This window comes from Arvicola amphibius, chromosome 13, assembly GCF_903992535.2.
Source record: "Arvicola amphibius chromosome 13, mArvAmp1.2, whole genome shotgun sequence".
In the NCBI taxonomy this organism is placed as follows: Eukaryota; Metazoa; Chordata; class Mammalia; order Rodentia; family Cricetidae; genus Arvicola; species Arvicola amphibius.
This window is the reverse complement of record NC_052059.1, coordinates 253,986-270,634: the sequence shown is the minus strand read 5'-3', so window position 1 is coordinate 270,634 and position 16,649 is coordinate 253,986. Positions and strand designations below refer to the sequence as shown.

Sequence of the window (16,649 nt, the reverse complement as noted above, 5' to 3'; positions counted from 1 at the left end):
AGCCTTGGGAGGGACTGTCACTGCAGTGTGTGCCACCCCTCCAGAGCGCTCCCCTCCACCCACTCCAGACAGGTCACCCAGCTCATAGGCCTGCTGCTGGCTCTTAGAGTCAGGCTCACATCCTGCTGTTAAAAACGAATTTTAGAAGTATAATTAACAATTATAATGAGCAAACCTTAGAAAATACACGGGGGAGGAGTTTAATGGAATTGCAAAGAGCCAAAATCGTCTCCACTTTTCATCCTCAAAAGCAGCATTGAGGCACCTTAGATATTAAGGAAAATTCAAATCCCTTTCTTTCTTGGGAAGTGATTCCCACTTCCTGTGTTCATGAAAAAATATAAATCAAGTGGATGGGCAACACATTTCTAGAAACACCCTATTATAAAGGACAAACACCAGCCTGGCAGTGGTGGCACATGCCTTTCATCCCAGCCAGCACTCAGGAGACAGAGGCAGGAGGATGTCTGAGAATTAGAGGCTAGGCTGAATTTCAGGACAGCAAGAACTACACAAAGAAACCCAGCCAAAACCCAAAAACAAAACAGCAACACAAAAGGACAAACACCAAAATATAGATAGAAAAGCATATTTTTTTTGTGGAGAGGGTCAAATGTGCAGAATACATTTATGCACTTTTTAGACAGACAGATCATTCCTTTGAAATACTTTACTGGACAGAAAGTATCCTAGCTCCATGCTCTAGTCAGTGCTTTATTTCTGCCTTCTAATCGAACCAGCACTAAACTCATCCTCTATGCTCTATGCCTATCACACAGACTGCAGTATCACCCCAGCAAAGTGGGCACAATCTAATCTACCCTTCTATTTTCCCAGAAACTCTAAGGATTTGGGGCAGAGCTGTTGATTTTTTTTTTTCTGGGTGGGGTAAGGAATACAATGTACAAAACAGTACAGACTGCTACAAAGAACAATATAACAAACTGCAGTGTTCCTACAACTCAAAACTCATAAAAATTGGTGCCAATTCCTATGTGTGAGCTGAGGATTTAGAAGCAGAGAAACTTCACTCGCTCTCTTTAAGTATTATTGCCAGTTTGATTCCATTTCAATGGGAAAACATTAAAAAGTCAATTCTAATCTTTAACTGTTTGTTTAGAAATTCCCGGTTATTTGTTCAAAAAACATCAAAACTACTACCTTTACCATCAAACTTTCTTTTAAGTAGGTGTGTAATTCGATAAACTTTTGTGGAATTGAGGACTGATTGAAGAGACTCGTTTGTAAAATAAATCTGTTATAATCTGTCCAGAAAAAAAATAAGCATCTTCCCTACTCCTGCCTATTCTCATAGTTGAAAAGCTTTTCCAAATGCTAAAATTTGTTACAAAATTTGTTACAAATATTTGTTTGGGGGAAACATCGATAAATTTTACATTGGTATAGAAGAATTAAAATACATAAATGCTAATAAAGATAAGGAATTAAGGAACAAATGACAATGATTTTATGTATCAAAATAAACATGTTATTAAATTGCTAACTTAAAATCAATTGCTAGTATTAAACACAGTCTAAAATGTTTGGGAGATAGAGAAAGGGCAAGCACATGCATCTACTACCAAATGACTTACTACAAAGAACTCTGGGAAAAATGAAGAATTGAATCATTTTTGAAAGAGAACGTATGAGATAACTACTGCCAAACAAATAGATTAATTTTTTATATCAATAAGAGAAAGATATTTCATGCTGCTTCTGTAATATTCTTTAGTATCTATCAGTGGGCTCTAGAATTTCCCATAAAGTTCTGTGCAAAATCAAGAAAGACAATTGAGTAAAAAACACAGCTTATGAAGGTCCTGCAAACCTACCAGGCTGTAAGGTTCTGCAAAAGTTTATTGAGTTACCAGTTCAAAAATAGAATAACAATTGGGGAATTATTTAAAACTTTTATATATGATATCTGTGTAAATTCTATTTCTCAAACCAAGATTTATTGAAATTACACATTGAAATGTCTTCTCTGAATCATGAAATAGAAATATTTCCACATAGTATGTCTTTTAACACTAAAATAAAAAATGATTGCCAGACACCTATGGTCTCCTTTCTTGCCTATTGTTGAAAAATGTATTTATTTGTCCCACTTACTAAGAATCTATTATACTAGGCACTGTTTTGCTTAAAAACAGAAATATTTTTGAAAATCTAACAACTGATATTTTATATTTATACACCATATCTACTAATACATTATTCATTTGAAATAAGCTGTTATATTGTTGAATAAACATCAACAAAAACTCACTTTTATCTAGGAGAAAGAAGACAGTTCTGATAGGTTGTGGCCATAGTAATCAATCATGCAACCAGTGTCACTCTGAATTAATTATAGAGAGTATGAGTATTCACTCTGAATGTGATTATAGAGAGTACCATATTAGATACTAAGTTAGGAAAAGCAACCAGATTTTCAGTGACAGAAGAAAGACCAAAGGTGGTCTAGAATCTCATATCTGGAACATCCACAATTTGTATAATGCTGACTTGAGTTCCAGACAATTATTTAAGTTTCATTTTAGAAGCTAGTCAAAAGCTTGATCAGTCGCACTAAACTCAAGCAAATATTACTTGGCAAAAATGAAAACTAATACGAAAAGATATACAGGTCTTGAATGCTTGTGAATAAAGAAGAGATTCTAAAACTGCAAAATCGACAGTAAAGTTTGCAATGAATTGCTTTAAAAATCATAATACTGTATTTTCATGAGGCTACAGTAAAATCATGTGGTATTCATCATCAAATTCACTTTAATATTGAACTTTTAATATGTCATGGTAAACAAATATAAAAGTAAGTGTAATATTAAGGACTTCAGGACACATCTAACATTCTATTTAAAGATAGGACAGAACTTTCATGAAATCAGTCACCAAAACTCTGCTAGCTGTTCTTGGCTTTTTCTGTTTGTTCCAATAGTTGCTCTTCTGTTCTGCCTTCCACAGTTTTGGAAATACACAGAAATAGTCTGAGAAAGAGCATAATTCCTAACAGCCATTACAGTTTTATTCATGATCATACAAGAAAATTCTGACCTATGATATGTGAGAATTGATATGGACAATTTCCTTCTCACAGTCTTCAAAATAAACTGTGTAGCTCCCATTTCTCTGATCCATCCTTGCTATGAACTAGAAGGCATGATAGGAGCAGCTGGGACAACAAGCGTAGGACCACATACTGAAAACAACAAAGGTTGATCAATCTTGCACCTTGGATAGAGTCACTCACCCATCCTGGACAACTTGCCTGCCTCTGAACTGTTAAAGAGGAACTTACAACTTGATGGAGCCTATATTGATCCCTTTGCATTGCTACAACAAAATATCATAAGTTGGTAAATTAAAGACAACAGTGTTGTAGAATATTAGTTGAATATGTATTACATTTGTTTATGCTGTGGGACAATTGTTAAATGATGCAAAGATATGTTGCATTCTTTTATATAACATTCCCCCCCTCAAAAATATCTGAATTCCCTATCTGACCCAACAAGAATCCCAAGGACCACAATATCTTTCCTCTGAGTTAGATTGGAGATAACTGCTCACTAATAGGACTGCACTAAGCAATCTTCCGACCTAAGAGACATACATATCTTATCAATGTTCATAAACGTTTGTAATCCATGCTTCAAATTAAAAAATACATTAAACCTTTAATTCTATGCAAATTTCAGTATGATATAAATATATTGACAAAGAACCAAGTAAAACATTGGTAACTTTTTATAGACTATATAGACTACTTCAAGCTATGCTATTATCTCCCCCATTAACCCACAATTTTCTCTTAACTTTTATCTTATTCTAAGGCAGAATGTCACCTGCTGAAAAACATTCTCTAGATTTGAAATAGACTATATTTTGAAATGGACTATATTTGAAATAGACTATATTTATTTGAATGACTATATTTTCCATTATCGTCATTTATGCCCCAGAAATATTTAAGTATTCATGACAGCCCATTTATGGCATTTCTCCAGTTGTTTCTACCCTGGACAATCCTAGATGCTTGTGTTATTGTCATAGCCAAGGTTCCACAGTCTTCCTTTATGCTGTCTGTTCAGTGTTTTACGGACCTTCCTCTTTGCCTTATCCCATGCACTCCTCCAAGCAGTGCTATATTCGGGTATCTTCTGTCATTCATTCTTATAGGTGGCTGAAGTATCAACAAAATTACAAGCATATGAGACACTTGTCCTGAGCTGCCTTCTTTACAACTCCAAAACCTGGACAATGAAACAGTCCTCAGAACAGCAGCTGAATTTGTTTGAAATAGCATATCTCAGGAGGATTCTAGGTGTTACATGAAGAGATAGATTGCACAACAATGATATTAAGAAACATCTCCATCTACAGAAGGAAGTAAACTACAGGATATAACAATGGTGCTTGAGATACTTCTGCCATGTTATGAGACATATTCCATGCATGGAATACATTCCTTAATTTCTGTGGTTATTATTTAATGAAACAACTTTAGATCCAGCACTTTAAATTTACAGGAGAAGTGAAGTTTTACATTTTTTTGTTTTGACTTTGGTTTTTTGTTTGTTTGGTTGGTTATTTTTTGTTTGTTTGTTTGTTTTCTGAGCAAGAGTTGCCCTGGGGCTTTCTCAGTAGACCAGGCTGGCCTTGAACTCACAGAGATCTACCTACCTCTACCTTCCAAATGTTGGGATTAAAAGAATTCACCACCACCACTGACTCACAATTTCTTATATGTGTATGTAGTTGTGTGTGCACATTGTTGGGGGGACAAGGAGTGTATATCATGTTTCTTTCTTGATAATCTTTACTTTCTTTTTTGAGGCAGGGTCTCTCATTATAACTTGCCATTTTTGCTTGACTAGCTATCTAAGGAGCCCTGGAGATCTTCCAAGTCTCTATCTCCCCAGTAGTGCTGGTAGTATAGGCATGCCCAGCTTTTCATGTGGGTGCTTGGGAACACGGAATCCTAACTCAGATCTTCATTCTTGTAAGATTTTTATCAGCTGAGCTACCAACCCAGATACCTAAATATGTTGGTGCTTGTGAAAAGATGTATATATTCTAAAATTAAGAATAGCATTTAGCCTAGTTATTGGTTTTTTATTGGTTTAATTGGAGCATAAGAACATTACTGTATAGGTACCTACAAAGAAGTAGACTGCTTCCCTATAGGATGATCTTTCTGTGACCAGCTCAACACCACCAGTTACAAGCTCAGAAGATTTCCCAGGATGTCTTATCTGTGTGGCAAAAGGTTAGCTCTCTCCAGCCAGAATCTCTGAGTGTGTAGTGTGTAGATGAGACTGAGGTTTGAGTGTGGAGGAGGAGGTGATACTGGTTCATCATAAGCATAGCTGCCAGCTTATGTGGGATTCACAGTGGTTGTTGCTGAATTGAATGGAAGTTACTGAGTTGTCGTTATTTCTCATGTTTCCATTAAAAGAGGCTTACAAAGTCAGATTGAACTCACATGATTATGTGACCTATAAACTGAAAACTCCTGTCATGGAGTTAAAATGTATCATTTATAAGTCAGTATATCAAAATTAATGTGAAAATTGTGATAAAAATATGTGCAATGTATATGTAATTTTTACATGTAACTCAGAAAAAAACAAAGTACAATACAAAATAGGCACAAAACTGGGAAGCGGTGTGTCTCCTTCCCTATGGAAACATAGCATAGTCTAGGTTTATTTACATCTACACTTTATTCAATTAAAAAAAATGGTTTTTAAGGAAATTAAATAGGTATCCCAAAGAGGTGTTAAAATATTTTAAAGATACATTCTTAGAAATTCTTTTCATTATCAGAACAGGCTATGATTTTGAGATATTTTTAACCTCTTATGTCATGATCTATGACAGAGAGAGTACATATTAATCTATGCTCAGTATATGACCTTTATGAGTAATAATGTTTGGATATACTTAGTAAATACCCTCATTTTAAACTTCCTGATCATCAAGCCTTCATCAAAATGTTAGTTAGCAACAGTTAATGTTTACTGAGCATTTAATAGAAGACATCATACTATGAAATGGAAGGCTATTCTGTAACTGCAGAAAATTCAGAGTTTGGAAAATATACCATATCCACAAAATTCCAGCCAGTAAGCAAGCAGCACTGCCAAAATATTAGCTATTATATGTTAAGACACATATATAATTTTAAATCACTATTAGTGGTATTTATAAATGTGAATTTGGTTTTAATAATGCATATAATTTATACCAGCTATTACTGTATTTAATCATTATTACTAACAAAATAGTTTAAAGTTTTTTGTACTGTCTTTAAATTTCAGTATAAATTTTATTCTCATATATTTCAGTTAAAATGCTAACTTATCTGAATCTTATATGTATTTACTTTATAAAATATACAGTTTACAAAACATTTATAAATTTATTGGGAGTAGAACATGGAACAACTTTAGAACCTTCTGCAATACCAGTTAAATTAGAACATAGCAAATACATGAGCCAGGTACCACATACTCAAACACATGCCTTGGAGTTATATTTATTCCTCTGAAGACACATTCAAATACATTCTCAATAGTACTAGATATAACAGCATGAAATAAGAAGCTAAGCAAATTGTTATTAGGAGATAATGGGTGTATTTTGCTATATATACACATTGGAATAGTATATAACAGTAACAAGGAAGAACTGTGACTAAGTTCACTTAACCATTTCAATGATGTTTGCAGATATAACAACATTCAAAAGAATAAAAAATAACTACAAATAGCAAATGTTTATGCTTATGCTTTCATTTAAATGAATGTCAAAAATTCAAACTAATCTGTGTTAGGAATCAATGTACTTTGAAAAAGTGATGGGAGAGGGTATTTTGGGATGATGTTCATTCTCTATTTCTGGCTTTGTGTGCCAGTCACATAGGTGCATACACATTATAAGTCTACCATATAATCATTGTAGATCACTTTCATTCATTTTGTTATATCTTCATAAAAATGAAACAAAAAATCAAGCAAGTTTTACAATCTTTGCAAAACTTCCATGTAGAAATAGGTATATAACTCAATAAGTAGAGTGTCTACTTAGCTGCATGAAACCCTGGGTTTGGTTTCTAGCATCTTATTAACCAGGTATCCTGTTGCCAGATCAGCATTCAAAATATAGAAGTGTGGGACAAGAAATTCAAGGTCATCTTGATTAACTCTGAAAGTTAGAATCCAGCCTAGCTTACCTGAGATCCTGTCTCAAAATACTAAATCCACTTAGTCAGTTTATGTCTTGGTGTTCATAATATTCTAGTTTTCTCTAATTGTTGATTGAACACATCCTAGAGAAAAGAGTTTCAATTGAGAGATTTTACAGATTAGATTGGTTTGTGGAATTGTCTTGATAGTTAATTAATGTAGAAAGGCTCAGTTTGTCATGGATAGTACCATATCTAGGTAGGTGTTCCTGGGATATATAAGGAAGATAGCTAAGCATGAACTTGAAAGTGAGCCAGCAAGCAGCACTCCTCCATGGCTTCTTCAATTTACTGAGTTCCTACCTTGATTCCATCAAGGATGAACTGTGACCTGGAAGTATAAAACAACAACAAAAAAACCCACTTTCATCCTTGAAGTTGTTTTTGGTCATGGTGTTTATCACAACATCACAAAACAAACTATAACATACAATAATGCTAAGTATCCTGTACTGGAATGTTGTAAGAAGGCCATTAAGTTGTTTCCCAGCCACCCAACAGCTCAGACCCAAAATAGTCACACACAAACTATATTATTTAAAACTCTTCTTGGTCCATTAACTCTAGATTTTTATTGGCTAACAATTATATATTAATTTAACCCATTTCTAATAATTTGTGTATTACCATGTGGCTATGGCTTACCAGGTAAAGTTCCCAGTGTCTGACTCTGGCAGGGCTACATGGCTTCTCCATGACTCTACCTCCTTTCTCCCAGCATTCAGTTTAGTTTTCCCCACCTAACTAAGTTCTACCTTACTAGAGGTCAAGCCAGTTTCTTTATTCATCAACAAATAAAAGCAACACATAAACAGAAAGACCTCCCACACCATTTTCCCTTTTCTGTTTAAACAAAAAGGAAGGCTTCAACTTTAACAAAGTAAAATTACATATAACAAAACAGGTATCAAGCAAGAATTATAGTAACAATATTTCTAACCAACATCATAAGGAGCTTCTTCAGTGCCCATCATCCTCTTGAAGTAATTGGTGTTGCCAGGAGCAGATGTGTCTCACTGTCATGAAAAGTTCTAAGTTCTTAAAACATTTTAAAACCCATATTCTGTAGTCTTTGAAAGGTTTGAAGAATGCCTATCCATCTGAAGTTCATCTCTGTACATCTAGAAAATCTAACTAACATGACTGCAAGCTTGACAATTATAGATGATTATCTATTAACCTATATTTCCCAATTATACATTATATTTTTAAATGAGCTTCACAAACACAATACCTTAATCAAGAACAGAAATGTACATATAACAACGTTGACCTTAAATTTGTATCTATAAAGCAAGATTCATACCAATGCAAATCTCTATAGCATATCCCCCTTTAAGTGTGAACAAACATTTATAAACAGTATTTGGGTATTTGGGTGTAGTTCTCTCCAAACGACTCCCTGCTGTTTATTGGATAACGTAATACTTTGTGGGGTATTCAAGGTGATCTTTCTGGAGATCTTGGTCCATCAAACCGTATTAGTCTGGAAACAATCCATATGCTCTTATCCTCTATGGAAACAAAAGAAGAACCTCTTTTTCAAAGCAACATATTTATAGACTCAAACTTTGAAGTCAAGAAACATTTAAAACATATATGTTAGTTTAGTTTAGCAGTCCTCACCCAGAATCAAATGTCTCTCTGCAGTCAAAAAATTCAAAGAAAACACAATAGTATACATAACCCAGACTCTCTATGTATATTTCATCTTTACGTGGCTTATTTTTTTACTCTATTACTTTTTAATATTTATTTTATTATCTTTACTCCTTTAATCTATGACTGTCTGTACTCTGTCTCTTTAAAGACGTTTTTATTTTTTAAAATCATACACTTTTTCTTTTTCTCCCAAGCCTACATACATTTATCCAATATTATGACACATTTAGAGGTCTTTTCCATCTGAATTTGTCTTTATTGTACATTTATAATTATTTTCTGACCAGGCATGCTTCTTAAAATTCTAACTGCTTCTTAAAAACTTAAGCTGTATCATTGCTATGTCAAATTCAGCACTGCCTGCTTGCCCCACCTGGTCCAGCATGGCAGAGCTGTTGCCTGCCTCTGACAGCTATGCTCACAGCCCCATTTTTAGGCACACAGTCAGTCTATGTTGCCATTAAGCAAGTTGTAGCACTTTGTTCACAAACCCCATTTAAGTGTTCCATAGCCGGACCTCCAGAAAGAGTCAGAGTTTACACTGGCAGCACAGCCCAGAAAGCCAGCATTTCAAACTGCAACTTTTTTTTCTGCTACTGCTGAATTGGGAAAACCTCTCTTAAAGGAGTCACAGCATGCTGCCAGCAAGCAAAGTCCATTTGGGAAAATAAATGTGACTAAACATTGTTTTTTAGTGTCTAGAATTCCTTTTCAAGCCCTCTCAGGTTTTATGTGGATTTAGATATATTTAGATATTGCAGGGCCAATTTGTTGTAATAAGGCCACTAGTTAGCTCTTAATTCTGATGCTATTAGGATAAAGTGAACCATAAGATGAACTTCAATGAACCAATCTCTATAGATTTTGTTCCTATGCCACAGTTGTCATAGAAGTCAACTTTGAGATACCAATTTTAAGAATCAGAAAGAGCAAATAAAGCCTAAGGAAAGACTGAGATTCATAACTAGGTTACATTTTCTAGGAACTTTTGATGGGTACTCATATCTAGAAATATCTAGAAATTTTAAATTAAAAATTGGTAGAAGTGATGATGCCAAAAATATCTAGAGTAAGACATGTTTCATCAAAACAGCTCAGTAAAATCATTCTAATGGAGAAGGTATCTCTGAAAGATGGATCATTTTCAAGAGATATTAGGTACATTAAATTGGTGGTTAAAATTTTAGAAATATATTTAAATACCTAATTAAAAGAACATACAAGTATACTAGATCTTTTATATTTAATGCTGATGGTGACTATAACTAAATTTCCTGAATATTCCCTTTAAGTCAGACACAGAGATAAGTGGTTTAATCCTTTGTTCATTTTAAATGTCAAAAAATAGTTTGAGCTTTAGAGAAGACATCTGTCATTTGGATGGACAAAAGAATTTCTCTTGACATCACACATCTTCTCAGAGCAGAAGTCTATGGGATCCATTTCTACTCAAACCACCACATATATACTTTTAAAAGGTTGGGCATAGTGGTATTTTTGTTATCCCAGGGATGAAAAGTTAGAGAAAGCATGATTCCTGAGCACTCAAAAGCCAGACAGCCTTGTTCACTGAGTAAATTATATATAGGTCACAGAGAAACCCTGTTTTCAAAAGAAAACAAGGTAGACACCACTTGAATAAAGACACTCAAAGTTGTCCTCTGACCTTCACATGTACACCTACCTATACATATACTACATACATATTTGAATGCACATTTGTACACACATGTATTTACATATCACAAAGAAAGCAATATTCAGTGAGATAGCTATTCTACAATTAATTTTTCAAAGTGGATCTTAAAGATAAGCCATACAGTACAGACCATACACTTACTTAAAATACACAAACACACACACATACACACACACACACACACACACACACACACACACACCATTCCTTTAAAAGAAATGTTAATCACTACAAAGCTTTAAGCTTTCTGGATGCTTATCTCCTTGGCCACCATATCTCTCACCTACAGTACACGAGCAATGTTTATGGTAACTACAACAAAGTCAGAATTTGGTGGCATTCAACCTGAAGCAGGATAATCTGTAACTAATATACTAAAGGATTAATTGTTCTGTTTATTAAAAAGTATTTTAAGTCTATATTGTATGTGCTTGTTCAATTTTATTTCTGGTACTTATCCAGCTGATTCATTAGAATTTGGCAAGTCTGTAAGATTGTGAAGAAATCTGTTTCTGAGTCTTTAGAAGATTCAGCTTTGTCTACCAAGGGAACAGTTGTCTGCTTGAACTACTTTGACAACCTACTCAGACTGGGTGGATTAAGAAGAATTTTATTTTCACCCTGTCTAGAGGTTGGGAAGTCTTAGATCAAAGTTCACAGTTTTGCTTCTGTTGAGAATTTCATTTTTGACTTAGTAACCTTATTGTGCACTCACTCATACAACCTCCCTTGGTATATAAACACTTTGCAGGGGAGGGCATCATTCTGAGATTGGTTCTTTAAAGAACACTATTTCCATAATGCAATACCTCCTATGCCCTCACGAACCTATTTACCTCTAAAGGTCTTAACCTCCAAATATTATCACACTAAGAGTTAGGACTTCAAGGTTTGAATTTTGGAAAGTCACAGATCCAGTCCATAACTTCAAAAAACAGAAGCCCTAAGATTAAAATTATCTCAACTAATTTTTCCTTCTCTCTTCCCTAATCTTATTTAGGATAACAAACATAAACACAATAATTAGAAATTAATTTTGTCTTAAATCATCATGGGTTTTTGTTTTCTTTAAATGAACAAAGAGATAGGGTGCTACCTGGTGAAAGGACTTTTATGAACAACTTTTTAAAAACACCCTCATAAGGATGGGTAATATTTCAAACCACTGCCATAAAATCTTCATGATTTAGCTTTTAAATGGTTTCATGAAGACCAAAAATTGTCTGCTGCTTTCCATCTATCCTATGTACCAATATTAGAATTATAGAAATTTAAAAAGTCAGCAAGAGGGCAACCGGGTCTCGTGCTCGTCTCTCCTGAACGCTCTCCAGGGTGTGTGCAGGAACCTCTGTGCTCTTCATCTGCGGCATGCCGACTGCCAGAAGAAACTCACCATGTCTATTCTCAAGGTCCATGCCCGAGAGATCTTTGACTCCAGTGGGAATCCCACTGTTGAGGTTGATCTCTACACCTCAAAAGGTCTCTTCCGAGCTGCCGTGCCCAGCGGTGCCTCCACTGGCATCTATGAGGCCCTGGAACTCCGTGACAATGATAAGACCCGCTACATGGGGAAGGGTGTCTCAAAGGCTGTTGAGCACATCAATAAAACTATCGCACCTGCTCTGGTTAGCAAGAAACTGAATGTGGTGGAGCAGGAGAAGATCGACAAGCTGATGATCGAGATGGACGGCACTGAGAATAAATCCAAATTTGGTGCCAATGCCATCCTGGGAGTGTCCCTGGCTGTCTGCAAAGCTGGCACTGCAGAAAAGGGGGTGCCTTTCTACCGCCACATCGCTGACTTGGCTGGCAACTCTGAAGTCATCCTGCCAGTCCCAGCTTTCAATGTGATCAACGGAGGGTCTCACGCGGGCAACAAGCTGGCCATGCAGGAGTTCATGATCCTCCCTGTGGGGGCGTCCAGTTTCCGCGAAGCCATGCGCATTAGGGCAGAGGTTTATCACAACCTGAAGAATGTCATCAAGGAGAAATATGGGAAGGATGCCACCAATGTGGGTGACGAGGGCGGGTTTGCGCCTAACATCCTGGAGAACAAAGAAGCTCTGGAGCTGCTGAAGAACGCAATTGGAAAAGCTGGCTACACTGACCAGGTTGTCATCGGCATGGACGTGGCCGCCTCTGAGTTCTTCAGGTCCGGGAAGTATGACCTGGACTTCAAGTCTCCTGATGACGCCAGCAGGTACATCACCCCCGACCAGCTGGCTGACCTGTACAAGTCCTTCATCCGGGAGTATCCAGTGGTGTCCATCGAAGACCCCTTTGACCAGGATGACTGGGAAGCCTGGCAGAAGTTCACAGCTAGCTCAGGCATCCAAGTGGTTGGGGACGATCTCACAGTGACCAACCCTAAGAGGATTGCCAAGGCTGTCAGTGAGAAGTCCTGCAACTGCCTCCTGCTCAAAGTGAACCAGATCGGCTCCGTGACCGAGTCTCTGCAGGCGTGTAAGCTGGCCCAGTCCAAAGGTTGGGGCGTCATGGTGTCCCATCGCTCTGGGGAGACCGAGGATACTTTCATTGCTGACCTGGTAGTGGGGCTCTGCACTGGGCAGATCAAGACTGGTGCCCCTTGCAGATCTGAGCACCTGGCCAAGTACAACCAGATTCTTAAAATGGAGGAAGAGCTGGGCAGCAAGGCCAAGTTTGCCGGCAGGTCCTTCAGGAACCCCCTGGCCAAGTAAAGTGGATGGAGATCCCTGGAGCCACCAGCTGCTTAGACCCTGTCCCTGATGTCATCAAGGTGGCGCAAGGCCGGCCCAGTGCTTGCCCCTCTCATGCCACTGCTTCCTTAGACGTCTTCAGTTCGCCCGACCCGACCGCCTGAAGCCCTGCTGGAAACCCCAGCTCTGTAATCATGTGACTGGTCCGAATCATTGTCACCTCACTTCCAAGCTAGTGTCTGGAGCCCAGTGTAATCTCTAGGGTGGCCACAGGAAAGACCCCTGCCCCGGCGGTTCTACCTGCAGAATAAAAGCCTCAGTGACCCTTAAAAAAAAAAGTCAGCAAGAACACAGGACAAAAATGTTTCATTAACTCTTGATACTCAGTAACAAAACATTTGTCTATCAAATATTATATTTGCTATTGGGAAAATATATAAGGTGTATTTTAAGCTGTTCAGAATGATTCATGAATTCTCTATTTTAGCTATGCTATGGTTATATCTATTATATTTGATATTTTGAGTAAATGTCATTGCCTTTTTATTTTTATTCTCATTTAAAGTAAAATTTATTGTATTCAGAGATATGAAGTTCTGAAATATTTGCAGGGATTAATACATGGTTAAAGCCCTATATAGATGCCTCAATTAGTAAAGTATCTTTTTTACAAAAGTGAGAACTTGAGTTTAGAAGTTTGGATCCTCACTACTGCACAAAAGATAGCCAACATCAGTGTACATCTATAATCTTATGATTGGAAGCAGGATGGAATTAGGCAGATATCTACAGCACATTGGCTAGCCAGCATAGCCAAATCAATGAGTTGTGGGTTAAACAGCAGACATACCACATAAAAATGGCATATACACACACATTCATGCACACACACATATACATGCACACTGCACACATGCACACACACACACACACACACACACATTCACACACGTGGTTGAGCAAGTGCCCTTGTGGTAGCATGGAGTGTCCATTGGATAATTCCCAAAAGTAGTATATAGCTGGGTCTTGAGGTAAATTGAGTCTAAATTTTTTGAGTATTTATTTCCATATGGCTGTACAAGTTTGTACTCCCACCAGCAATAAAGGATTGCTCTTTGCAAAGTGACAACACTGTCCTATTGCTGATGACAACATTCACATAATTCATTGAATATGGAGAAGTTGAGCTGGTGTGTACGTGGAATCTTCAACCCTATGTTCTAGTCTCTGGTATGAAAAGGTACACTACAGGCTACCAAAAGACAAATGTGGACAGCAACCTAGCCACAAAACTTTTGACCTTCAATCTGTCTTGCTTGCAAAGTAAGCTAGAGCAATGGTGGCACAGAACTTGCTCAAGTAGCCAACCCATGTCTGATTTAACTCGAGGCTACTACATAGAAGAAACCCAAATCTGACACTGCTTATTTAACAAAGAACCAAAGACTAAATAGTCCAGAGACAAGGGTAAAAATAAACATGACTATGATATGGGATTCCCCTCTGTGTGCTGTGATTACCATTAATGAATAAAGAAACTGCTTTGGCCTATTGATAGGGCAGAATGTAGATAGGCAGGGAGGACTGGACTGAATGCTGGGAGAAAAAGGGAAGAGTCAGAGAGATGCCATGGTGCTGCCTAAGTCAGACATGCTGAAACTTGATGGTAAGCCACTGTCATGTGGCGATACACAGATTAATGGAGATGGGTTAAATTAATATGTAAGAGTTAGCCAATAAGAAGCTAGAGCTAATGAGCTAAGCAATGATTTAAATAATACAGTTTCTGTGTGATTATTTGGGTCTAAGCTAGCCCGGCAGCTGGGAACCAAAAAGTAGCCTTCTTCCAACATGATTAGTCTGAAAAAAAATTAATAAAAATTATTTCTAATGATATTCTGCTATACTCATAGATCAGTGCCTTATTCACTCATTAGAGAGACTTCCTTTGGCAGCAAATGGCAATACATGTAGAAACCTACACCCAGGCTTTATGTTATGCAGAAAGAAAGTCTAACTTGTTGATGGTCTCCATCAAATTCCTCCTATCAGAGCTCAGGAAATCCCCTGGAAGAAGAGAGGGAAAGACTGTAAAAGTCAGAGTGAATGGAAGGCACCAACCAAACAAGGTTCTCTGAATCAACTCTGAAAGATACATATGAGCTCACAAATAATGAAGTGCAAGCACAGGGCTTACCCTGGTCTACACCATAGCTATTAACTTAGTATTATTACTGACTGTGAAAACAAGTGGGTATCTGACTCTTTTGCCTGCTCCTGGGACTCTTTTCCTCCTGTTGAGTTGTGTACAATTTTCATATGAAAGTTTTTGCCTCATGTTATTATATTTTATTTTGTAAATGTTTGTTTTTTATTTCTTAGAAGTCTGTTCATTTCTAATGAGAGACAGAAAAGGAGTGAATCCAGATAGGAGGAGAGGTAGGGAAGAATTGGGAGGAATAGAAGGAGAAGAAATAATCAGGACAGACTGTGTGAGAAAATAATTTATTTTCAATAAAAGAAAAAAAACGATATATTACTACTATCTGTATATTGATCTTAGATTTTATTTTAACAAATTTTATGTTATGGTGATTTTTACCATATACTTTAGTATTTTATTCAAATAAAATATTTGAATATAGAGATTATTTAAATCCTTTGCTAAATCTTATATTTCTTTATTAAACATTACATATTTCTTGATATATTGTTATTGTTAGATACTTAAGTTGAATATCTCCTAGTGACAGGATTCAGATCCATAGGCTTCATTTTGTCTGCATTAAATATATATTTCTACAATATGGTACGTATTTATGTTTATGTTGATGTTATCTGTTAAACTTTTGATAAACAAGCTACAATCCATATAACCACAGAGGTAATGGAAAGAAGAGTAAGGGTATAGGGGGAGGGATGGATCTTCCTAGGAAGGGGAAGTGGAATATATAACTATGGATAGATTGGTTGGGTAATTGGAACAGGAGGATCACACAGAAAGGAAGAAGGGGGGAAGAAAAAGGTGCAAGCAAAAGAATGCGGGGTAGGAATCTAAAACCCATGGCCATTTGAGGGGTTGTATGGAAAACTAGTACAGTAGAAATTTTCTAAAAACTATACATACGAATGAAAGCAGTCTGTATGAAATTTCAAAACAACAAGGGAGATGGAGAACTAATTGGACTCTCTTGTCACAAAATGAAGCTTCCAGAGATGAAAATGGGTTACATCTAACTGAGTCATTGGCCAAAGGGGACCCATCAGAACCCCAAACAACACAGATTATTTCTAAGTCTCGTGGGCATTCTTCAGAAATTCGAGGTAATGCCTTATTACTGAAGATAACACCTTC

At 36.7% G+C, this 16,649-nt stretch overlaps 1 protein-coding gene across 1 annotated transcript; it reads left to right on the top strand.

Moving 5' to 3' along the window:
- Positions 1–11,929: 11,929 nt before the first annotated feature.
- LOC119800015 (alpha-enolase-like) lies at positions 11,930–13,414 on the top strand. Its single transcript, XM_038310012.1, has one exon. The coding sequence runs from the start codon at positions 12,011–12,013 to the stop codon at positions 13,313–13,315; it is 1,305 nt and encodes a 434-aa protein (XP_038165940.1). The 5' UTR covers positions 11,930–12,010; the 3' UTR covers positions 13,316–13,414.
- Positions 13,415–16,649: the final 3,235 nt, after the last annotated feature.

What these genes read in the sequence shown, in the direction of transcription:
- LOC119800015 (XM_038310012.1), top strand. Translation starts at nt 12,011, where the DNA reads ATGTCTATTCTCAAGGTCCATGCCCGAGAGATCTTTGACTCCAGTGGG.